General features: G+C 35.4%; 1 protein-coding gene across 4 annotated transcripts in view; it reads right to left on the minus strand.

Moving 5' to 3' along the window:
* LOC129742262 (sodium-coupled monocarboxylate transporter 1) overlaps nt 1-26547 on the minus strand; it is a 93291-nt gene that overhangs the window by 5687 nt on the left and 61057 nt on the right. The window contains exon 1 of one of the 4 annotated variants that reach the window (XM_055734138.1): nt 21727-22039. The exons of the other annotated variants lie outside the window; for them this stretch is intronic. Within the exon in view, the coding sequence (XP_055590113.1) occupies nt 21727-21738 (12 nt within the window). The 5' untranslated portion in view covers nt 21739-22039. Of the gene's footprint in view, nt 1-21726; nt 22040-26547 lie in introns of those variants that run through there. 4 annotated transcript variants of the gene reach the window in all.

Here is a 26547-nt window from a genome sequence, read left to right on the forward strand (position 1 = left end):
GTAAAAAAAAATAAATCAATACATCACTGAAAAAAGTGTGCATAGATAGAAAAGAGATTTTATGGAAAAGTTAGAGTATTTCTTGGAATCATTGATAAATATTTTTTTTTATATTTTTACATTAAATGTCATTTTAACATCTTCATTTCCTCCATAGAAAGTTTTTCGATCAAATGAATAGTTTTTAAAATACACACGTTTGTAACTGCCCGGATACTAAATGATCATAGCCTTATTTCAGTTTAAGATCTGCAACGCTTAAAATAAATTAAATTCCACTTTTTTTTTTAAATTTCAATAGATAAAATAACAACAATTTCTGACATCATCCAAGATAGTCGTTGATTGTTTGATATTGAAGATTTTTACTCATTCAACAACTTTGTTGAAGACTGCAAAGCGATTTGACTTATTCTTCAAGAAATAACAACAATTTGTTTTGCTAATACATTTTCTTAAAATGTCTTCTTTTATAAAGAGATTAATCACCATAAATTATGTTTGTTCATCGGCTTTATCGGTGAAAAGTGATGTTCTTTTTAGAGAGAACCTCGTAAGATAATGAAATTTCATAGACGGATAGAAAGTTACAAGTAATGAAAGTGGTGAAAATAAGCGGGTAGAATTTATTAGAAGCATCATCATCACATTTCAAATTGTTCAAAATTCTGTTATTTTTTAGAGCTGGGAAAAAATTGACAAAAAGAAAAATTCTATAACTTTTTTTCCTTAGAATTCAAAGTTACTCCTGGTCTTCGGGATAGTAGATCATTGAATTAAAACCTTTAAATTCTAAACAAGTGCAAAATTTATATAAAGAATTTTCATCTTTTCCTAGAAGTTAACTCGAAAACTTGAACTGATGAAAAAAACTAATTCCATATTTGGGATTAGCGCCCTCAAATTATCTAAAATTAGCTCTTAATTTATATATTTTTTGTCCAGAGGAAAAATGTGAATTTTGTTGCATTGTGTAATTAGCATAAAATTTCAATATCCAGATTTAAAATTCGGTTTTCATACTTCAATTAGTGATTGTAGTGCATTGCACTAGAATTCCACTGAATTTTTTTGTGTGGTCCCACAGGCCCAATTGGGTCCTTCCTCCACCCCATGTGCTTCTTTAGAAGTGGGAGGGACAGTTTATCCTATGGATAATTTTGTTTGCATTATTTTATATAATTCTGTACGACTTGTTTATCTAACTCCCGCGTATGTCCATCACCGTACAATTTTATATCTGGTATTTCGCCAGATCTTCATCACAAGCATATGATCCTTTTTAGAATTAGTCATTATTTCAAATTGTCTGTTTAACGTGCTGTATTGTCAGTTTCTTGAAAATGTTTATGTTTGAACTGTTTTTGATATTCTGCGGCAGGCTGTCAAACATTTTTAGACCGTTGTAGAAAACTGATCGTTTTGTCATTTCCTTTCTCGTATTCGGTAATCTGAAATCGTGGGCTCTTCTCGTATTGTAGTTATGTACATCGTTGCCGTACTGCAGACCGTCCATTAAGTAAGCCGGTAACATTCTGTTCTTCATTTTATATATAAAAACTGTTATACGCAATTCTCTGTTTCACTGACAACCATTGAAGCAGTCTTCCGAAAATCACTCGGAAGAAACGCTCATGATAGGTTTCTAGTTGGAAACATTCAAAGCCGATTGTTGCTGCCTGTTGTTCCCTAGAGAATCGGCAGAGCGACAATGCGAAGTCAATGTAAACAAGATTCAAAAGCGAGAGCAGACTCGCATCTAAGTCGATCTCTCAAGCTCACTACCTTGTGTATCAGAAGTGATTGAGACACTGACTGATACCAGATCCAATTCGAAAATCCACTCACTCACTCACTCAAACTCAATCAATGCGGCCTTGCATCGGTTCATACTGCCTGCGTACTTTCTGGCAAAGCGGCAGAAACATTTGTTCATACGTACTGCCTGCGTGTTTGAATGACTATTTTAATCCTCCCCAACAACAGCAACAACAAAGCTAGATGTATCAGGCAGACAGCATTCGATCATCGATCAGTAAACGAGTGAGTGAGTGAGTGATTGAGCAAGAAAAGTTATTGACTGAAAAAAGAAACTGAAAATCAGGTAGCTCCTCACTCAGTTGAGAATTCTAACTGGAGAAGAAACGTCTCTCTTTCAAATTTTATTTCTTTGATTCTCGGAGCAGCGCTGTCGAACACAATCTTTGCCCCACTGGGAGATAAACCAACCGACAATTTAGGTTTTGCTTTCGCTGTTGAAAACGTTTCAGTGTCTCTCATGAGAATTGAGTGATATTCGGAACACTGCATTGAAGTATGTCGAGCATCAATGTACTTGGTGTGTATCGATTACATCGATATGAAAAGCATTAGACAACACTGATTTTTACTTAAATTCAACATTTGAGAATGCAGGGTGGGCAGCGGGTTTCTATTTTCAAATTCCCGATTTTTCACGGTTTTCCCTTGTGAGATTTCATGTTTTTCACGGTTTGAGAATAAAATGTTTAACACCTTTACAAGATTTATTGACCGAACAAATAGACATTTTAAGATATTTGTAAGTGAAAGTGTGTCAAAAATGAAAATTTTTAGTGAATCCATTTTTGTAATTCTAAAGTTATTCCCAACTACAAAAATAACGGTAAGACCTGGTGGATCTCGTACCGATAATAAAAAAATTAAATGTTGAAATGTAAAAGGATAAGAAAAAAATTCCAGTATTCCATTTGTTCAACGAAAATTGTCACCTTCGTCTAAGTCTTTGACAAAAACGTTTTCCGACTTTGACAACTGTTTTTTAGGGAAAATACTTTATTTTTATAATTTGAATTTTTTGGACGTCAGCTAAGAATCTTGATGTACCGTATTGCACCATGTTGAAATCACATTATGATATCATGTGGAAAATCTGAGTTGACTTTCTAGATCTCAAATTCTGTGGAAGATATCAAAGTTCGTTCAACTAATCAGAACCCAAACTTCCTTTTGTCAATAAAACAATTTAGGTGTTCAAAGGTTTTTTGAAAATTTAAGTTTATGGTGAAAAAAATATATTTTCCGAGACATTTAACGTTAAATTTTTTTCGTGAAAATAATTAACCAATACTCGGAATGCAAAGACTTCGTCATTTTTAAACTGCGGGGGGAATTAATAAAGTTTAAGGTTTTTTATAGAAAAAAATTATTAATTCTTCGAATATCCAAGTTACATTTGTTAGAATTGGACGTAAAAATAGAGATTTATATTCATTATTTTCTCCAAAACTCTAAAAGGAACGCCCATAATGATGTCTTAAAATGAAAGCTGCAGCATTAAAAGGGCTGGAAAATGATATATGTTGACGAATATCTGATGATACAGGTGATATTTTTTATAGATTACTGATATAGAAGTTTACTACATTTTAATTCAAAACCTGGTAAAATTTCAATGCGTTTATTTGATTTCACAGTTATTTGGGGAAGTTATTAAGTTATAAATGTGCATTTGAAAAAGGGGGTTAATCAATCTCAAAAATCTCAAAAATGAAATTTATTAAAATCATCACAATTAACCAACATTAAAGCAATTTTAAAATTTTTAAAGGATTTTTAAGTTTTATTAGAATAATTATTTCTGAAATATTAGTACTGGGTACAGGTTAATAAATTATGGATTTTTTCTTAGTTTTGGTTTTATTTCTGTCTTGAAATGAGTACGTAAAATCCAGATAATGGGACTTATTCTACAACTAGAGTTACGTGACAAGCGAAATATGATATCACTTGAAGTGTCCACTTTCGTCCTCAACTCCTCTCTCCAAACGAGATCTGAACCGGGAGCCTCTGACATTGAATCCCGTGCCTCAAAGATGGAAACCTTCAGAGAAAAGAAACTTGGGTGAGAGGATTCACCGGCCTTTGCTTGAAAATACTTCATATTCTTCTCCAGTCAAGTTTCCAAATTTTCAAAAATCACTCAATATAAAGGAACGTTAATATCTGGCGAAAAACGAACGTTTTGAAAGATCGAAAGGAGGAAGAAAGTTGTAAACGAGTCTACAATGTAAGCTGTACATTGCCCCTCCACCTCTCCTCGAATTTCACTGAACAAAATCAGATATATTTCGTAAAATATGAAACAATAGAAGAGTAATGAAAACTCGTTGAAAGCAGTTTCGGCGATATAATTGTTGTAGATCTTTAAATTCAGCAGCGTAAGTCAAAAATCATTAACAGATATTCCGAATGTTTAGCTTAATGGATTGTCTTTGTTGCGGACGGAATAAATAAAAACGCCGATTTCTGATAGCAGTTAACACTGCTTCAAACTGTAAATATAATTTACATGTAATAATCTTAAATTTAGGGGTTTGTTATTTTAGTTTCCGGTACTTACAATATCAGTGTTCTAAATTGCTTTCGCGCCCGAACAATAAATTTGTTTTCGATTGAGTGCGTGTTTGGTAGACTTTAGAGACCCTTTCACAGAGAGTCGTTAGAAGTAGCAAGCCCTCTCTCAGAGAGTCGACAGTTTCGAAATCTGTGTTAGCTGTTCAGTGTTGCTGATGTTAACAGTCTTGTTGAAAAATAGTCGACTGATAACGGGGCATTAATTCACAAGAGAAAAACTAACACAAACTGATTTTGGAAGATATTTACGTCCTAAATTCGATTTTTTTGTCAGATTTTGTCTCTCACTTCTAGTTTTGAGGGATTTTGTAATTTTAAAACTAATCCGTTTAGAGTTAAACCGATCAATGATAACTGATAAAGTAACTAACATACATGAACAACAAAAAACTATTTTGAATCTATTTATTATCCTTCATTCATTCAACGATACAGATTATAGGGAAAAATACCACGAAGGGGCAAATTCCCGAAGAAAACGATACAGATTTTGTTTAGATAATTTTGTTCCGAAAATACAGCGACTTGAAAAATAAATTAAATTTTTTTTCCGAAAATTGAAAATTGAACATTATAATTATTGCTAACATCACAAAAGGAAGCTTTGTTTAGTAATGTATTTGATACTGAAAATATTGATTTAGTTCGCAGCTTTCTGCATTTTCACTTGTGCTGACTTGTGCATTAATAAATGTCCAAGATTGATTTTGGTTTAAAATGTTTCCAAAGTTCCCGTATTTTACAAAACGAGGAAACGTACAGAAGTCACGGTAAATTACTCACAATTTTCAGGAAAATTGATCATTAAGTTAAAAACGTTTTTCTTAATCTTTTTTATATTTTACCCTTTTGCTACAAAGTTGCAGAAATTTTTTCAAATGAATTTTTACCTTGTATTTTTAAAAGTTGTATCGGAAACGAGAGCTGATAGAAAAAATAAAAATTTGCATTCAGTGCCCCTAAATGTGTGAAAATCAGTTTTCAAATGATTTGCACCTCGGAAAATGTTAATTTCGTTTCCTTGTGTTACAATTGTGAATCTAGATTTTGAGTTCTGGAGATGAATTTAAATCTCTATCGCAAAAACAACAAATCCTTCATATTGGAACAGCTATTATAAATATGTTTTACCTTTTTGGCTATAAAACTAATAGGGAACGCATAAGTTACAAACACACTATCTCTTCTTTTGGTTTATTTTTGCTGAAACCTCTTGTGTTTAACGCATTAACTTGAATGAAGAAAGCTTGAAAAAGATTTTATAGATGTTATAGATGTTATAGATGCTTATAAATATTTAAAGTTTTTGTTTTAATTCGTCAAAACTCTCATATTTTGCAGTATCGGGAAAAGTAAATAAAAGAAAACTTTTTTTTTCTTTTTTCAAAGAAGTCAAAATTACTTGTGGTCTTGGGGAAAGCTCAGGGTGGTCACCCATTCGGGGAAAGCGGGAAAAGACGGGAATTCTTTCGAAAAGTTGAGAACTTTTGGCTCAGTGAAAATGTGTTTAATAATGTTTGATCGAAACAAGTAGAAATGGATTGACAGTTGATCAACAGACTTTTTTAATTTGACTTCGACCGATTCCTACCAGGTCAAAACGGATTCTCCTGCCGAGTTGGATCGGTTCCAAATTGTTTCAACTTTATGTAATGTTCATGTAATTACACCAATACATAGAATCGGTATGAAGTTGGCTTTCTGGTAAATATAAATTTATTGCTGAAATCATAAGTTAATATAATAAACATTGAGTGCACAGTTGTATTATAGTGAGTAAAAAAATTTAAAAAATTGCAATTGACAACAAGTTTGAAAAACAGCTACTTTTGAACATTCGTCAAAAATTCGGTGTTTCGTATTTAGACAATCCAAAAATTCAAAAATTTTGGCACCAAAATACTTCAACTTTCCAATCATTTCAAAATTTATCTGGTGTGATTTATACAATTTTTGATGGTTCATTAATTGAAAAGTACTGTTTACATTACTTTCGTACATTTTTTGTGATCTTAGAAAAAAATCATAAAAATTTATCAATGTGTACAACGTATAGCTTCTAACTTCAGCTTTCTTGGACACTAAGTGAATTTTTTTTGAGCATTCGGTAGATGATCTACAGTCTTTTTTCCGAACCATTTTAAACGTATATTTTTCTTAGACTTTTAATTGAGGAAAACTGAAGAATTTTGTTTGAATAATGTCTAAAAAACATATTTGAGTTACGTTACAAGATTGGGAACTATAAAACTATAACTATTTTGTAAAAATCGGTTGAGAAACAAGAGAGATATAGCAGTTTTAAGCAAGAAGTATCAAATTGACGCTCAAGGTCTGATCAAGGAGTTTTTATTCCTGGGCTTTCAGGGTGCGTCCATAAAAAAATAATGATGAAAAATTAAAGATTTCAAATATGCATTAAGCATCTCCGAAGAAATTGGTTTATTTGGATGCAGCCGAATAAACTAACATGCTGTCAATCTACCAATAGTGTTATATTGAAACTCAAGAGTGGATTAGGGTTAATAAGCTAGAAAGTTGCAAAAGTAATTTATATGAACGTTGAAGATGACTTATTTTGCCCAATTCCCATGAGTGAATTTTATGTACTCATTAATGAACTTGAAAGTTGCAAAAGTGATTTTTATTTACGTTGTAAGGGACTTAAGTCACATATAGGACACAAAAGTACTCAAAACGAGTTTTAGAAAGTTTCAAAAAGTGTACTGAGGTGGGTCCGTTTTTCTTTCTGTTATTTCGCAATACAGCTCCAAAGGTACTTTTAATTCTTTTCACATTGTTTTCATCATGATATTTACGATCCACATTTTCAGTTTTTTTTGTTGATAATTGTTGTTCGCTAAACAGGAACTCGCAGCGATCAAGAGACTTTAATAATCCATCAGCAGCAGCGGTAAAATGTACCGCAAAGACCATCTGGTAAGAACAAGAAAGATCCGAATATGGGGCTTGAGTTTGAAGCGGTATTTTAAGCGTAAAAGGTGAGTTTTTTCGGCATCAGGAAATTTTAGAATTTGGAAAACAGGTTGAGAGGGCTGATAGTTGATTTTTTATTACCCAAAAATACCAAATTTATGTTTAATTCGCAGGAATATGAGTCTGGCCCCCTGAATATCGATTTGAACTCAGGAATGTTTGGTCCACAAAAAAAATGATGATCGATATTCAGATCTACAGCTTCTTCCGGCAGCCTAAAAACAATCTCAGAAATGCTGCTTTTGGTGCCCTCAGGTAAGTTCCGGTTAAGCATATTTTTGTTTCAAATTAATTAATCTCACGCCATTTTTCCCAAAACGGTTTTTGAGCCATTATTAAGATTTGGTATTACGTTTAAAAAATAATCATAATCCAAGTTGTCACCAAAATCCCCTTTTATGAGTTTTCGCTGAAAACGACTTAATCCACAAAACTTCGATTATGGTTATTTTTCAAGCATTATTGGTTCAACATGGCCCAGCGTGTACATTAGACTGGCCCAAATTTGTATGGGATGATTTTTACAACATTTTTTTCAACGCGGCACCCCCTAGATTGGTGCATTTAGGTGAAAAAATGACTTTCTGAAAGTTTCAGGTCATTTGGAAGAAGCACGAGCTGGCGCAAAAGACTTGGAATTTGTATGGAGATTTTCGGCAAAATGTATGAAAAATCGACATACTTCCACTCTTTATGTTCTAAAATATGTTTCCAGTATGCTAGAAAGCTCAGAATTTCAGAAATTGTAGTTCAAACAATGACAAACAAGTTTGTAGGTTGTTGTGACGTGATACGAGGTGACTGTGATGAGTTATCCGCAATTGAATGTGTGATTTTTTTCGCATTTTATTGATATATCGGAACGGTGTATGAGCTAATAATCGCACTAACTTGATCGCGTCGTCGCACAATGCAGCAGTTTATAGTTTTTCAAACCTTTCTTTCAACTTTTTGCAAAGATATTTGTTATAAAATAAGCTACAACCTTGCCGAAGGCACAAACTTTCTATCTGTAATTCTCATTGTGCGACAATGCGATCAACTTAGTACTAATAATCCGTTCACAATATATCAATGAAATGCGAAAAAAACACACATTTAATTGCGGATAACTCATCACAGTCAACTCGTATCACGTCACAATCTTCTACAAACTTGTTTGTCATTGTTTGATCTACAATTCCTGAAATTTTGAGCTTTCTAGCATACTGGAAACATATTTAAGAACACAAAGAGTGAAAGTATGTCGATTTTTTCAAACAAAATCTCCATACAAATTTCAATTCCTTTGCGCCAGCTCGTGCTTCTTCCAAATGACCTGAAACTTTCAGAAAGTCATTTTTTCACCTAAATGCACCAATCTAGGGGGTGCCGCGTGGAATATAAGGATTTTTTTTGTTATGGGCCAGTCTAGTGTACATCTGGCCTATATACACTGAATCTCGAAAATAACCAAACTTGAGAACTTTTCCCACCAACCCGAATGAAACTCCATCCCTACAGGTTTGGCTTTTGACGGCTTAGTCCAAATTTATGCTCTTTTAAGAGAATTCATCCCCCGAAATCTGATATCGCATTAAAATGGAAACCAAAATAAAAAAAATCTTTTCAGGTACGAGAATCAAACCCATACCTGCAGTGGCACTGCGATTATAATCTCAGGATGCAAACCGCTATACCACCGAAGAGTTGCAGCTACATCATCATATATGCGAGATTTTCTACAAATGAGGCAGGAATAAAAATTATCCCCCAACAAAACAGTTCTCCGCTTTGAACTTACCCCCTAAACCTAAATCTGCCACGATGAAGCTAATAAAATCAGATTTGCCTACAACAAAAATCTTCCAAAAAAATCAGTTCTTTGCTTGAAGTTTGAAGTGAAAGTTTGGCGATTTGACAAGCTGTGATTTTTTCACAAACTTTAGTTGTCAATACCTAACTCAGGTTTGGATGGTGGAAATTCTAAATTGACAAATCAAGGTTAGCGCTAATACACACACAAAATTAAGTTCTCAAAAATCGCCAAAAACACCCCAAATCAGACTGCAAATTTTTTTCGCATTTTAATGGGTCATATTGTGTAAGGTACACCGGGGTAAGTGTGGATGGTTTTTGGTATAGTTCAACTTTAAAAAATCATTGAAAAATCAGCAGTGGATCAATTTTGACAAAATTACGTTCAATGTGATGCAGAACATGTTGTTTACAAACGCTGAAGAGATGAGCTTGATAGGCGCAAAGCGAGAAAAGTTATCACATAACTTGTTATGAACTGCTGGTGTCTTCACTTACCCCGCTTTATGGAGTAAGTGTGGACGGTGGATTTTCCCACTGATTTCTCAGGAAATTTTCAACAAATTTGTGTTTTCTTGGTTTAATACGTTATTATATGGCACGAACCGTCCAAAATTTTGAAAAAAATTCATGGTACTATTAGTATGGCATCTTCTAATGATTATTGTGTGTACTTAATGTTGCAACACACGAGATCCGATTTTATCGGAAATATCTGCTTATTTCAGAACCAACAAGTTCTTTAACCAACTTTTCTTGACCCGAATGCTAAATATGGCTAAATTATATTAGATGAGGGAGAGAAAATTGAAAAAATGAGTAAATATTAAGTCTGGATAAAGCCGTCCACACTTACCCCAGGTAGGGTTTGGAGACAAAATTTTAGTTTTTTGTTAATAAACTCTCTTTTCTTCATTTTTAACCACCGTTTCTTTTTCTAACTGGTTGTTTAGAATGTAAGGATTGTTTCTATGTAGAGTTTTTTGTCAAGAGCCACATAGTTTACGAGAAATTTGCAATTGAAAAAGGTGCAAATCAACTCGACATCGTAGTTAAAAACAGAAAATTAACAAAAAGTCGCTGTAAACATCCGTTATTGTGAGAATTGTATCTTTTTCGCAGTTATTGGATAGATTACAAGTAAATTGAACATTCTGCATCAAAAGTTTAAGAAAATAGTGCACAGTATTGTTTTAATAGCCATCGTCCACACTTACCCCGCGTCCACACTTACCCCGGTGTACCTTATAATAAATTAAGTTGATCACAAAAAATAACCTAAATTAATTTCCAAAAAATTGTTCATCGAAATCTTTTCACCCGTTTTCTTCGATTGACACAACGTTTGATTCTTTTCCTCCCAACAAAAGCTGCTGGTTTGAATCTTGGATAAAATCGCGTTCTCACTAGTGCCACCAGTATGAAAAGCGAGCAACTGAGCGTCGCGACGCAAAAGACGCTTAGCAAGCATTGGCTGAATCAGTGAGAATCCAAGAGAGAGAAGGAAACAAACCCCCCAAAACGAATCGATTGCTCTCGCACCGGGTGGGGGAGCGCTTCTGAGAAAGTGTTTTCCCAGCCCGGCTCGAATATTTTCCACATAGGTGAATGGCGCTTGCCCGAGGAACTTGCTGCTTGAACTTGACGCCTCGTCGTCGTTGTGTTGACAAACGGAGAGGCTGATCGTACGGCGATTCTATCAACAAACAACTCATGTTAAAAATCAACAACAAAAGCGGTTGAAGTGCGACGTGACAACACAGACCTGTCAGTTTGTCTGTCAGTAAGTTCGATCGATTGGTCGGTCAGTTGGTCGTGTCGCCTAGCCGAGCCGGTTTTTATGACGCGCGCGGATGATGATTCAGGTCCCGTTCCCCGAGTTGTTGCATTGCGCTTCGATTTTATAGGGCGCCTCTCGGTGCCGACTTCCAGATGGTAACGTTCGGTTGAAGCTGTTGCAAGCTGTCATTATCTTCCAGTTATAAATATCCTCCGGTATAATTGGAGGCGGGAAGTTATTAAAAGACAGTTACACCTAGAATCGTACAGGTGGTTGAATTGAAATTGGAAATGCAGTTTGATATTAAGTAGTGGAAAGGTACGAAATTCTGAAAGATTAATTCCAAACTTGGACTGATTTTGATATCGAAAAATCATTGAACGAATCTAATCTCTACAGTTCAAAATTAAAATCAACTGTGATTTTATGATTTTTCAAAACAAAAATTATCAACAAAGCGTATCAACATCTGTCAAACTGTAGAAGATGAAAATTGTATTACCTTTTGTATTCGAGACTTTTTCAAATTTTCGAGCAAAAATAACTCAATTTTTCAATTTTGTGCCATGTAGATTGTATGCAAGCTAACTTTTGTTCAATTTGTTCCAACTTATTGAAAATTTGGTTTATTTTCACCATTCACCCTTTCGTGATATTTCAACTCCAAATGACAATAGAAAGATTTCTTATTTGTTTCGGCCTTATTAGTATATACGATAAAAGTTACTAAACAGTCAACAAGTATTTTGATGATTTCCGACTCATGGATGTTTAACCACAATCCGTATTTATCGAGATTTATTCTGAATTTCAAGTTGAACTTCTGGAGCTAATAATCTGAATTTAACAGGATTCATCATTATACAGATAATTTATTCAAAGCTCTGACTGAAAATTCCTTTCTAAACATTTTTTTTTATTGACTACTCCATCCCGCAGGTATTTAAGTACCGCATCGATTTTCTAGAATTGATTTATCTCGCTGCGATCGCCTGCAGCTGCCATAATATAGCAAATAGGGACTTCAAGAACAGACTAATATCAAGGAAATGGCCGGTTGTTTGTCATCGGTGCCCTAATGACCAGAAACGTTGACAAACTGCCTTTAGTGACGGACGGAGAAATGTCGTAAACACTCTCCCTGTAATCATCATCCCCCTCTGTTTGCCCACTTGGTGTTGATTCACTTGTTCTGATCGTTTGGAGAGAGATTCTAAGCTGATTTGCCTTAAGCCGGGAACCTTTTTTTTTTTTCAAAGACTTAAAGTTTTAATTTATTGCCCTGTTTGTGTCACATATGGAAATTTCTAGAGTATCCAGCAAAACAACTTTAAAATCATTATGATTCAATTAATACAATGCAGTTCGTTTGAGAAGATACCGGTCTGTTGATGAGCTACTTCAAGTTTGCATAAAAAGTAAATACCAGATACCGGACTAAACAAATTTAACTACAAGCTTTGAATAGATGTCCACCCCTGTTGGTAACAATTGTCGATTGATCGCCATCGAAATTAAGTCAATTCTTGTGACGTCGATCGAGCTGATCGATGAGCTGAACAATCAAAGAACGGGCGATGCGGTTCATTGTCTCCTCAACGAACACGAACCGGCTTCGGGTACTGTTAAGTGAAAACCAGATTGTCGGTAAAGGTTAATTACCCTGAGACGCTAGTATGTAAATAACCTGGCTAGTTCACCTGACTCATTGCATAATGCTGAACTTGCCGCTGAACTTTGGCATCGTGTCATATGGACTTTAAATTGTTTGTCGGTTGTATCGTGGTATTTAAAACTTAAATTTAAAATTCAAACAGAAATAAAAACATTCATAAATTGATACATTTGGCGTTTTCAGCTATTTGGTTACTGTGGCGCCTCTACTGGTTTTTACGAAAACATATAAAAACGTTATGATCTGGACGGTATACGAAGAAAAGTTGGTCAAATAGTCACTGATACTGAACCGTAATTGAAGCTAGCCAACAAAGCAGTTCCGATTCGTACTCCAAAATAGAACAGGGAACAAAAAATTTAAGGTTGTTTACATTGGGGTGGTCGTTCAGCCTAGAGGCGAACGTATTTGGCTTATAAGTCAAACGTCCAGGGATCGAATCGCACCAATCTAGGTTAAAGAAATTTTGTAAGTCTTCTGACGTACAATAAGCACAAATATTACGGAATGTAACAGAAAATGTAAACTCTACGGAGTAGAGGAATGGAAGATTAAACGGATACGCAGGTCATACAGTCTTCTAACTGGACCATAATAGGAGCAAGTCGATAAGGCAGTTCCGAGTTGTGCTAATAAAAGCAGCGACGAGTAAAGTAGAAGTTGTTAACATATGTTAAAGTGAACTTTGGTCAGCTTCCAAAACACAAATTGTTCCTTTCGAAGTGCCAAGAGGTTATTTCTGTTGACAATTCCCTTTTGCCGGCTCCGACAAGTCTAAAGCTTGACACTAAATGTCCAAGTGTACCAAACGGAAAGCCCTCAACGATCACCTGAGCTGCCACATTACCATTACCATTACATCGCGTAAGATTCATTTGAAGTTTTGACCTGTTTTCGCTAGCTGTCATTGGATTATCACTAGGCTTGGTTTGAACTATATTGGTTGTAGCAACAAGTCGTAGGTCTCTTTTTCCTTGTAGGGTAGGGTCTTCAATGGGGTAGGTTTTTTGATCACTAGTTCAATTTCCCATTAAAAGATGGCACTTATCAAAATGGTTCCTTTGGACAACAATTTGTATGGAAAAATAGAGAGTTACCTTTTTTTAATTTTTTTTAACGTAACTGGCACACTTTTTTAAAACTTCCAAAGTTCTCACACATATTCCGAATCGTTTGCACCCGGTGCCGGTATCAAACGAGGTGGTGAAAGTTGTTAAAATCGCGAAAAAACTGTCGGTGAGAGAGTATTTTTTGTTTGTTTTGATGGCCACCCGGGCTGCCTGTTGTTATATTTTTATGTTTCGTAAAATTTTCTGACTTGACACAGAATAAAAATCTAAATATAAGATTTGCTTTTTTTGTTAAAACTGTTATGGTAAATCTTAACGGCAGATTTTTCAGAAAATCCATGGTAGTACTGTGTCAAAGAGTTCCTGAATTGATTATTCTCGATCAAAGGGATTTGGAAGTGATTGAACTTGAGTAAATTATAAGCAAGAGACTTAAATGGCAGTCGGATTGATTTTGAATATTAACTACGCCGCTTAACGAGAAGGTTCAATTAAAGCGTTTACCCATCAACCCGATGATGGTTGTTTGTTTGAAAATGCAACTGACGTTTCGAATTGTCATGGTTACAATGTTTACAAAAAAAAACTTTTACTAACACTTAGCACGGGATTTCCATCACCACCTGAGATATATATACAGGTTGAGTCCAATCAACTGTCCCTGAGATCCTTCCATGGCTTGCTAATTGACTTCTTCGTTCTCTAAGACCGCAGTGTGGCCTGAAAAAATAGAGTGAAAATAGAAGCCTGGCCGGCCATATTCTTAGTGCAACATCGATATACTCCCATACTAGTTTGGAGTAACATGTGCACATACTTAGTGCTCGAAGAGCGGCCTGGTTGTCAGAGAACATGCAAATATGTGCTTGTGTACCTGTATTCTCTCCTTAAACAGGCTAAAGTGCATACTAGAATTGCTTGAATTTTATCTTGGAATACTGTTGGCCAGTTTCCCATAGGAACTGAGATCCTTGTTCTAGGTCCGAACACCCCTGCCCTGGTTCAGTTATCCATTTTTGACCTATCAGTGAAGAATTGGATTGATCCTGTGACACGTCGCTATCATTGATAGTTTCCCAGTAATAGGCAGAAGTTTTCGCAAAGTTCCAAGTATGAGCCGAGGTTGTCGTGAAAGTCCCAGTAATGGGCAGGGGCTGTCTTAATATTGGGCATGTTAAAGCTGGTCATTCGATTTCGATTTTTGGCTGCTCGAAAATCAACGATCAATGTCGATATCAAAGTGCGTTTTGACCGATGTTATATAGCCAAGTTGGAAAATTATACCAAACATTTGATAAAAATCGATCAAACTACTCGAACGGACTGAACAAGTTGGAGAACATGCTTTTTTCATGCTCGAATTGCTACCGCATGTAGAGAATAATGAGATTAATTAAAATAAAACAAACCTATTTGAAAAATCAAAGGACTGAGTCAACTAACAAAGTTGACTTTTTTCAGCATAATCTTGGTGCCGAATGAAAATCGGTTCTAAGATTTTCCGGAAGATCCGGAGAACTAAAGAGAAACGACTTGGTTTCGGACGATCCGGAGAACCATAGTGACGCGAACAAGCTTGAGTGTTTTGAGCGACTTGGTTCTGGAAGATCCGGAGAGCCAAAGTTAAGCGTCTTGGTTCCAGACTATCTGGAGAACCAAAGTGAAACGATGAATTTTCGATTTTTTTCTATTTGGTTCCGGAAGATCCGGAGAACCAAAGGAGCTTAGTTCTAGATCAATCAAAGTGAAGCTTTGAGTGTTGAGTGTAAAGCTAACAATCTTTAGTTTTTTGAGGCAGCTTGGTTCCGGAATATCCGGAGAATCACAGTAAAGCGATGAATCTTCGACTTTCGCTATTGGGTACCGGACTATCCGGAGATTGATATTGACGCCAATAATTTTGAATATTTTTATTATTTTATATTTTATTACCGGAAGATCCGGAGAACTGAAGTGAAGCAACTTAGTTCCGCATAATCAAAGAAACCATAACGACGTCAACACTTTTGAGGTTATGAGCAACTTGCTTCACACTGATCCGGAGAGTCAATGTGAAGCTGGAGCACCAGAGTTGAAAAAAAAAATTGAATTCATTTCAGTGACTTGGTTTTACGGAAGATACGAAAAACCTAAGTAAAGAGTTGAATTACGTTGAGTTTTCGAGCGACTTGGCTCCGGAAGGTCCAGAGAACTTGAGAGACGCCAAAATTTTTCATTTTAGCGATTCGTTTTGGAAGATCCGGGGAACGATGACGAGGAATTTCCAATTTTTGCTAAATGATTCCGGAAGATCGGGAGAATCTTTTTGATTCAAATTATTAAATTTTTTTTAGCGACTTCCAAGATATGCATTTACGAGGAGTTGTTGTAAGGAGTTGAACTATCGTACACTTTTTTTGCAGGAACCGCACACGCTAAAAATTCACTTTTTTACTCAAAAAAGTTCTGAAATACATCAGTTATACCATTCATCTTTAATTTTTTGAGTAACTAATTTTTGAAAGACGCAGAATACCAAAAAAAAAGAAAATGTTTACTAGATTTCAAAACCTGGAGCCGGATTCTTCGATTGATTTGGTTTCGGAAGATCCAGATAACCAAAGTGAAGTAAAGAATTTTCGATTGGTTTCGGACTTGGTACCGAAAGGAGCTATGTTAGTGACAACAAACGTCTTGGCTTTCAGGACACCAGTTTGAAAAATAACTAAGGATTAATTTGACTCTCAGTGTTGAATCCTTTGGAGCGACTTCGCTACGAGGGTGACGCCAGGATTACGTTTTTTAAGCGACTGGGCTCCGAAAGATTCGGGAGCCAACGGCTAAAATTTTCACGGCTTGGTAAAGTAAATCTTGAAAATTCTTAGCAAATTGGTTCAAACCCAGAGAATACAGATGATACTGAGAGCCGTTGAAAATTATTTGATTTGATGAAATGTGGATTCCTATAAGATCATACAGGGAACTTGTACTGTTGTATAATCTGGTTTTTAGGGATTTTGATTCACCGAAATTGAAAAAACCTTGGCTTTAAAACTAATAATTGAAATTTGTTGAAACAGAGAGTACAGGAGAAGGGTAATGTAGAGAATAATGAGATGATTTAAAATAAAACAACCCTATTTGAAAAACCAAAGGATTGAGTACTTGAACAGACCTGTTCTGAGGCACGATACATAGATACTTTTTAGTATTTGAAAGAAAGAGAGAAATAAATCTCTCTCTGGCTCATCATAGCCCCGAGACGAGAGTGTAAGGAATTTTCAATTCAACGGCATTCTGGTAACTACTTTTGTCTCGAACGGATTTTTGAGAAAGTTCAATTTTGAAAAATAAATCATAATAGAATTCACTACACCGCGCAATGTCGATGGTAGGTGGTTTCTTGCCAAAAATTGATCGGAAATTTGAACATTCATTTTGAAGAGAAGTTTTTGTAAAAATATCACTTATTCATTCAAAAACTACTAAAATACTAAGCTGTGTTTTCAATGGCAAGAAAAACACCAGTTTTTGAAACTTAATTTACCGCTTAGTAGTTATCTATATTTTATAAAAAAAAAATTGAAATACTAGAAGAAGACCAAAAAATTCTTCTACTTACTTTTTTAGCGATCTCTGAAGGAAAAATTCATAATAAAATATGTTTTTAAATCATCGAAAATTTTCACCGTTTTGTTAACATTTTTCCTAATAGGTCGATTCACGCAATGCCTGACCTCACTGTTTTTAACACTTCGCGATACCTGTTTTGATTCCTTATAAGGCATTTCCCCACTTGTCAGACGAACAGCTGATTTCTCATGTTTACATTTTCTCGGCATGTCGTGGTAGGGTAAACATAACAACAACATTACGTATGTTCAATGACCAGATAGTAACGATATGAAATTGGCAATGCAATTGTTGTGGTTTTGCAAGCGCACCTTGGTGAGGAGCATATAAATTCATTATTGATTCATTTGTAAATTCGTAACAAGTTAAGACATGAAGGTTTGTTGATGCTTTTAATTAAAGAAGTTTTTAAAAGAAAGCATTGAACAGTGCTTATCATCAAAGATCAAAATGGCGACCAGTTGTTGTTTACATTTTTCAAAACAAAAACCAGATGCTACCCTACCACAATCTGTCTCAGGAAATACGCTATTTTAAAATTCTACACGCTGAGGAAGCAAAGCAAACATTTGGGTCCCTATTTAATTTTCATTCACACGTTTTTAGCAATAGTTCTCAGCTCAATATTGGGATGAAAAGACATTCATAATGGAAATGAGTTGTTAAAAAATTAGATGTATCAAAAAATGAACAATCAAACATTCAAAAAAGTTAAAAGTTAAAAGTTAAACTATCCGACGTTATTTTTATTCCTCGGGGTAGTCGGAATAAAAACAGTTCCGTCAGGTTTTAACGAACGAGTCGAACTGGAATTTCATTTTTTTAACCATTCCCATTAACCATTGATTTCACTATGTCACAAAACCTTGTTTCGTCGCATCGTTGAGTTTTGACGAAATAAAAATTTTCACGTTTATTTTCCGTGAAGTTTAAATTGGGCCTTAAGCCGGGTTTATGCCCATGAGCAGAGGTGCCAGGTGGTTTTGTCAAAAATCAGGACACCGCGAAGAAAAAATCAAGATTTTTCAAGACCCGAATAAATTGATAGAAAAAACTAAATTGCATAACTAAAGGCGAAAAACAGGTAAGAAAATCCAAGCAACCAAAGTTCCCTTAGGAGGGTCTCATAGAAGCTTAATCAGCTCTCGTTTTAGTCTGAATTTAAGTTCTTAAAACTACTTTCAAGTTCGTCTAGGTGGCTGTAGAGAGTGATATTTATTCAGCTTCTAAGAGAATGTCAAAAAACTTCTACGCGCCGAAAAAAAATCCGGTTGACAGATTGCTCTGACAACTAGATGACAGATTGCTAGGTTGCCGGTCTATCATGGTCCATCTCATTGATTTTTATTGTATTGTTTTGATTACAATAGCTCCTTACGCTTAGAGAATAGAACCGCTGCTCTCTAAGTTGCAATAAAACTCACCAGCTTCTCGACCAATCAAGCAATAGTTCATTGCCACTGTATGTAATAATAATGTATTTAAACGTAATTTTATTTGAGATGATTGAATGGGTCAATAGATTGCACCATATTTCGCTTCAAGGAATTTCAGTACATTTAATAAATAAAAACAAAAATTCACATCATCGAAAGTTTATTCGAATATCTTAACATTGAAAAGAAAAATTCGAAAAATTCTTAAATTCCAGTTTTAAATGGTCGGGATTCGACCAGACCGAACTGAAAGCCATCAGCATTTTTTCGAGTCACTTGAGTATAATGGACAAATATTTTCATCTATAGACGAAATCTGCAAAACTTATCAACCCTATTCAATAGTTCCTAACCCAAGGAACAAATCCCATTGTATTATTTTAGACGTTTCGTTAGTGCACAAGAATAACAAAAGTTTCAAAATCTGCAGTTTAAAAATTTTCTCATGGCGTTCAGTTCGGTCTGGTCGAAGGCAGGCCAAATATCAGTGCTAAGATTACCAAAACAAATACCATGACAAATAATTGACAGACATTTTTGACATCTCGCTTAGAATTCCCACAAAGTTTCTTTAAAACACCTGAAAGTTAGAAGGTGTAAAGCGAACGTTATCGACCTTCATGAAAGAAGTTGCATTTAAAGCGCTTGGAAGTTCCGTTATCGATAATTTAAGGGGGGGGGGGGTAGGGTCTAACACTTTCAAAAAATCGATTTTTTTATTTTATTATTTTCTTATTGTAAAACATTTCAAGAATGTTGTGTCAAATTTTCAAGTCAATTGAAGCAAAACTGTAGAAATTATAGGCCTTTATCTCCTCCTATCTAATACTGCAAGAAAGCGAGAGCAGAAATTTCAAACGCGTTTTTCTCGAATGCACATTTTTAAAGTCCGTGGACATCGTCATTTGAAAACTACTTATCCGATTCTTTTCAAATTTGGAACATATTTTCTACATATAAAATACCAGACCCCAACGTTTTTCGTTTTTGTTTTTTTTTTACTTTGGGGAGATTTTACAGGTGAAAAATGGCGGATTTTTTCGTGAAAAATCGTAGTTTTTACTTCAAACAGCCACAAAAATTTCATAAATTTTTTTTAAGTTAAATAAAAACGTTGGGGTCCAGAAAAACATCTATTAAAAATATTTTGCTCTGATTTTTTGACTTCAGATGATTCTGTGCTGAGATACAGTGTCCACCGCAAATCCTGTTTTCTAAAAGGCATCCTCGAACGTGCTCCGTCACCGGCTCATTTTTCAATATTTTTCTACGAAAAAATTACTAAATGTTCTTTTAACAATGCTTTGTATAATGCAAAAAATTTAAATACATTTGTTTGAACGATAGTTCTAGAAAAAAATCGTGAAAATGGTGTTTTTTTTATACCCGTTAGACCCTACCCCCCCCCTTAACCTTTCAAAGGGCGATGGAAGTTCCTGAGTAACTTTTACGTAACACGAGTCACCTGAAGCTCCCGTAAAACATTTTTTCAGCCAAATATGAACTTCGGAGTTCCATCTTTAAGTAAAAACACGACATTTGATTTGGGGACATCTCAAATTATGCAATCAAAGAGAGCAGAATTCAGACATTCAGCGAGAAACACCATTCAGACATCAGCTGAACCTAAGATTATCATTATTTTAGATATTTTATTACAGATTTGAAAGATGTTTTCATCATTTAGCTTTAAATTCAGTTATAATTTAGATATTTTTTTAAAAATCAGGACAAATCAGGTCATTTAACAGACCATTTTTCAAAAATCAGGACAATTCAAGCGGTTCTGAAAAATTAGGAGAGTTCCTCGGAAATCAGGACAAAACCTGAAAAATAAAGAAACTACACAACTCTGATCATGAGGCTTCCTAAAAAAAAGTGTTTAAAGCGCGAAGAAATGCAATATCTTCCCTCCTATATGAACAAAGTCTATGAAAAAAAAACTTTCCTTAAGTAAAAATTTGGACTTGATTTTTTGTTTATCGCCGCGATGGATTGTGAATTAATTAATCGACTTTTTTCGGCAAGTTTTCGAATGATTGAAACTTGTTTACCAGTTGTCTATACGTTTCGAGCTACTATGGCATTCGCTCCTCTTCAGTGAACACTAAAATTATATTTTAAACAATAAATTTTAACTTAACTAACAATTTTAAAAATCTTACAATTTACTGGCCTCCGTCTATTCTTATTTGTTTTTGTCAGTTTTTTTTACACGCAACACAAAAAAAAACTAATTCACAAAAAATTTGGGCTTTGAAATTTTTAACAAAAATTCACCAATCTTGTAAGATTTTTCCCGCGAAATCGTTTGAAGGCTATTTAAACCAAACGGACGCTTCGGAAAATATAGTTAGGTAGATTTTATCCTCAATTTCCCTAAATTTTAAATTAATTTAGAAAAAAATCTGTTCGGACTTGAAAATCTTGAACCAGACAAGACACATGGTGACATTTTTGTCTGGGAAATCAAATGAAGGCTGTTTGAGCCACTACACGCTTTGGAAAATTGAGATATGACTGTTTTACCCTTTATTAAACCATATTATTGAAATAGTTAAGGAAAAGCATGTTCGAGCTTGAAAATTTTGAAGAAAATAAGATCGATGTGTTTTTTTTTGGTAATAAATGAAGGCTGTTTTAGCCAATGGACACCTCGGTAAAATAAATTATGGCTGATTTTACCATCAATTCCCCTACATTATTCAATCAATTCAGAAAAAAAGCATGATCGGACCTCAAAATTTGCCCTGGGGTTATTTCTGAAGGCAATTACCAAACAGATTAGAAATGTAGCAGTTACTCAATGTTATACAAATGATTTCAAAGAGTATTTACATATTTTTGTTTTGTAACCGCTCCTCTACCACTCACAAGAAAACTTTCACCACCCACACTTGGGGCGATAAACATGGTTTGTCAAATCAAAAATTTTTTTCAATTTTCACTTCAACGATTACTTACAAACCGCTGCATATTTTATGTTCAATTTTTCGAACACAATTGAATCTGGACCTTTTCTTCAACGATTATTTGCGATTCACGTGCTAGCACGGCATCATTGTGCGTTCACTCTAATCACCTGGCCACACAGCTGAGCCGGACACGGATCACACATGAGCAAGTGTGAAAAATTGCAACTAATCACAACCAATTAAGACAAGTCAGTTCAGTAGCGCGCTCGAACACAAAGATTTGCATGGTCACTTCACCATAATCATCCGGAGAGGAAGGAAGATCCCGCAAATGTCACAACCGATCCCGAGGCCCGGTCAGGCAAGACTAATGCGCTTCGAGGCCACCTCTAGAGGATCGGGAGCCGGCTTTTCCTGATCGTGGCAAGTCCCGAATTATCTGCGCGATCAGTGGCTGGTTGACAAAAACAGCAAAACCACATAACCGCGGCCTGTGGTTTGACATTATGAAAATGTGTACTTAATTTGTAACTACAAAGAGTTTGATGATCTATGAAAAACGTCATTATCGGGCATGTGACTCTCGGGTAAGCTCGGGCACACGCGGCCCGCCTTATACGTTTTTCAGCTTTGGGGGAAGCTTAATACGTGCCTTGCTGGTTTAAGTGTTACTTATTTTTTGCCTTCCAGCGTTTTGTTTGTTTTTAGCTGAAAGTTTTTTGTTGGCCTCTCTTGCGTGCAAGGGAGGCCTACAGGAACAGGATGGGCGTCACCGATCCGAGAACGCCGAGATCGATAAGGCTCCCGGCGACTAATCGCAACCGAGGGATCAAATGATCTCCTCTAAACTCTTATGGGGAAGTTTGGGTCAATTGATACGGTCAACTTTTATGGGATGACATATCGCCTTTTGTTTTTTTTTAATTTTTATTTCGGGATGAGTAAACCAACTTGGCTTAAAATCCCTGAGAAAAAAGGAAACAACAAATTTTTAATTTCCTATATATAATTTGTTGTTAAACTTTTCTGGCTTGCTTAAACTTTTTAAAGCAATATATTTAATATACAACACTTAATAAGGTTGAAAAGTAAATTTATTTGACACAATAAGGTGTTCGCTAATAGATGGCACCACTAACGTGGTGTCAACAATACATGCTGTTTCTAGAGGAGTTAAGTCGGTTGAATGGAAGTCAACAACATGTAGACTAAATTTTACTTCGGAAGTCCGGACTTCCGACTTCCGACAGACTTTCGACAGTGAAAAGTAAAGTACTAGATTGTCGGAAGTCTGTGTTTTGCTACCACTTCACCAGCGACGTTTCTTAAAATTTTATTTAAATGGACAATATCAATAATCGAAACAAAACGAAACAAAGAAATGGCAATCAATTCTAAAAAATGGTTGATTCACGCGAAAAGAAGAAGGCTAGAAATTAGCCTTGATTATTTGTATGTCTTATTATAGAAGCTTCCTGGGTAGATTCGCCTTTGAGAAAATCAGCTATGAACCACCCTCGAAGGCCATAATTTGGACAGATGACGTTGTATTCTGGGGACAGATGAATAGTTAAAATATCGTCGAACTAACCATCAGCTCGTAAAATCGGAAATGGCTTCATCGACAATGATTTGGTTCCGAACAGGTTTACGGGAGATAAAAACAACAACAAAAAACAACAACCGCCACTGTTTATAATCAGCACTCTAACACCGGTGTTTACGGGCAATTTTACTACTCTCTTCCCTGTCCGGCTGGGACAAGTTTGAGTGATGCGACTTTTTTTTCACGCTCCCAGCAGCCCTTTCTCTGCTTATCCATAGTAGCTGGTTATTAGCGGCAATTGGCTACCGACTGGTTGAGACGATAATTAAGTGGGGTACTGGTCACTAGCTCTAACCTAAGTTCCTTTATATCGTACCTTGATCTGCGTAGAAATTCAGGATTTAGTGTTCTGTTCATCAGGATTTTTGAATTTTGAATCAGTTAACAAACCACTCAACGAGTACAATTTTTTTTTCTAAATTATAAATCTAACTCAACAATTCAGATACCAGGAGGTATATTTAATATCACTTTGTCAATTTAATTGTTCGTAAACATCAAGTTGCAAATATTGTCAATAAAAGTATCTATCTGGGCAGATGTTCGAGATTAGGAAAAAATTGAATTCACACACTCACCATCATGGATGCAAAAACTCTTCAGATCGGCTTGTCCAGTGAAAAAGAGTGCATTTTTTTTTTCGTCTGCTTCACCCAAACTGTACGGATAAATCGCACTGCAATCAAGAGCGAGATTGTCAACACATAAGAGTGAGCGAGAGCATAAACATTCACGGCTGAAGAGAATTCCCTTTTTCCGGAAAATTCTATTGCGCATTGTTTTGAGGAGAAATTTTAGAGCCAATACAGTTTTTTTTTTCTTTTACAATACACTGCTCTACGTTGCAGTTTTTTTTAAAGATTTGTCCTGATTTTCGAGAAACCGTCTTGATTTTTCAAAAACTCTCGAGTTGTCCTGATTTTTTAAATTGGTCTTTAAAAAGCCCTGAATTATTTTGATTTAAAAAAAAATCTAAATTTTAATTGAATTTGTAATTAATTTAATCAGTGGTTAAATGATGAGAACATCAAACGAATCAATAATAATTCAGTTTAACCTATTAAACCGATGCACAACAGGAAGAAAGTGTATAAACCGCGAAGAAATTCAATATCATCCGTCCTACTGGACTGGACATTTTTGAACCAAATAAGACTATTCTTGGGTGTTTATTCTGAAGAATCATACTCAGACTTTTTCATCCACCGCAAGCATCTCTAACTGGAGCTATGGCTGAATTACCCTCAATTTCCTAACATTTTTCAATGAATTCAGAAAATAGAAAATAACACAGGACAATTTTGGAACAAATGGGTATAACATAGTGTGATTTTTTCCGAGAAATCAAATGAAGTCTATTTAAGTCATCGCACGCATCGAAAAATTGGAGTTATGGCTACAGTTTTCAATTATTACAGAGAAATACATGTTCGGACTTGATAATTTAAAACCAAATGAAACTTATCTGCGTAATTTTCCCGGAGAAATTGAATGAAGACTTCTTGAGCCACCTCTCGCCTTGTAAAATGGAGTTATGGCATAAATATTTTCAAAATGTAGGGGAATTTAGGGTAAAAACGGCCATAACTCCATGTTCCGATGCTTGCAGTGGCTCATACAGCCTTCATTCTATTGCTCTGAAAAATCACATAAGATAAATGTCATTTGGTTCAAAATTTTCAAGTCCACACATGCTTTCTCTAAACTATTTGAAAAATGTCGGGGAATGGAGGATAAAACAGCGATTACTAAATTTTCCAATGCGTGCGGTGGCTCAAATAGCAAAAATTCGGTTTCTTGAAAAAATTACACAATATAGGTCTCATTTGGTTCAAAATTTTCTAGTTCGAACTTACTGTTTTAGTAATTTATTGAAAAATATAGAGGAAACGAGGGTAGAATCAGACATAATTCCATTTTACGAAGCGTGCGGAGGCATTAATAGCCTTCACTCGATTGGAAAATTCACACAGGAGATAAGACCATCTAGTTTAAAATTTTCACGCCAGAACGTGCTTTTTTCCATATTTAAAAAATGTAGGGGAATTAATATTAAAAAAGGCATCCTTTTTCTGATGCGTGCGGTGGCTCAAAAGCCTTCATTTGATTCCTCGGTAAAAAAATCAGATTGGTCTCATTTGATTCGAAATTTTCAAGTCCGAACATACTTTTTCATCAATTAATTGAAAAATGTAGGGGAATTGAGGGTACAAACACCCATAACTCCATTTTTCGATGCGTGCGGTGGATTAATGCGGTGGTAATTAATTAATTTTGATTTTCGAAATAATGAGAGAACAGAAAAAATTTCAAAAGTCAAACTAATTTTGAGAAAAAACTACTGATTTTTTTAATGTTTTCCACCGATGATCTTTTTTGTTGTTGGAGCAAATTTCGGTGCGATGTTTTGGCGGTGATTTTTGTTCATTTAGAGTAATGATTAGAATGTGGCAACGCTGACAGCAGGGGAAGAAATTGTTGTTATTTTTTGTACGTTGTATGGTGAGAGTCTAAATTTTTTTTTTTCTTTATTGAGGGGGCCATAGACTACACCACATTTGTGCAAATATGGTGAAATTCTGTCGCTGTGAATTCGATTTGCATCGTGTCTGGCACTGAATAATCGCACAAGCGGTTTGGGTAAAATCGGGCGGGATCGAAATATTTTGGACAAACCACCCTCTGTGGCATGGTGTATGGTGCTGTTTGTACAAACTTCAGGCCATTTACTCAGCCCCAGCCGAGGTGGAGGAGGTTTTTTGTTGTTGCTGTTTCCGCCAGCAGTCGTTTGTGTTTTCGTGAAATATGTTTGTGTCGTGTGTGGGCGAGCATAGAATCAAATGTTTTGAAATTAATTTTTACGGCCTTATCGGTGAAAGTTATGTTCTCATAGTGAGAACATTTCAAGAATTGAAAATTATAGATGGATAGAAGAAGATTAGAAGAAAATTATAGGTGTTGAAATGAGCGGGTAGAATTTTTTAAGAAGCATTTTCACCACATACTTAACTTTTGTTCAATCACGGATCAACTATTTTGAAATGTTAGAATCGGACAGAGTTGAGTCTAACACAACACAATAGTTGATCTTGCGTGGTTCGCACCGCGAAACTTGCAGTGCGAACGAACAAAAGGAAAGCATGTGGTCGCTCTGAAAAGCTCCCGTAAACAGTACAACGGTTCTATCGACGTCAGACTTGTACCGGTTGTTATCTTTGCGAGCGATCCAATCGGGTTTGATTGTTTTCGCTTCGGTCGATAGGG

Source organism: Uranotaenia lowii, chromosome 1, assembly GCF_029784155.1.
Source record: "Uranotaenia lowii strain MFRU-FL chromosome 1, ASM2978415v1, whole genome shotgun sequence".
Classification (NCBI taxonomy): domain Eukaryota; kingdom Metazoa; phylum Arthropoda; class Insecta; order Diptera; family Culicidae; genus Uranotaenia; species Uranotaenia lowii.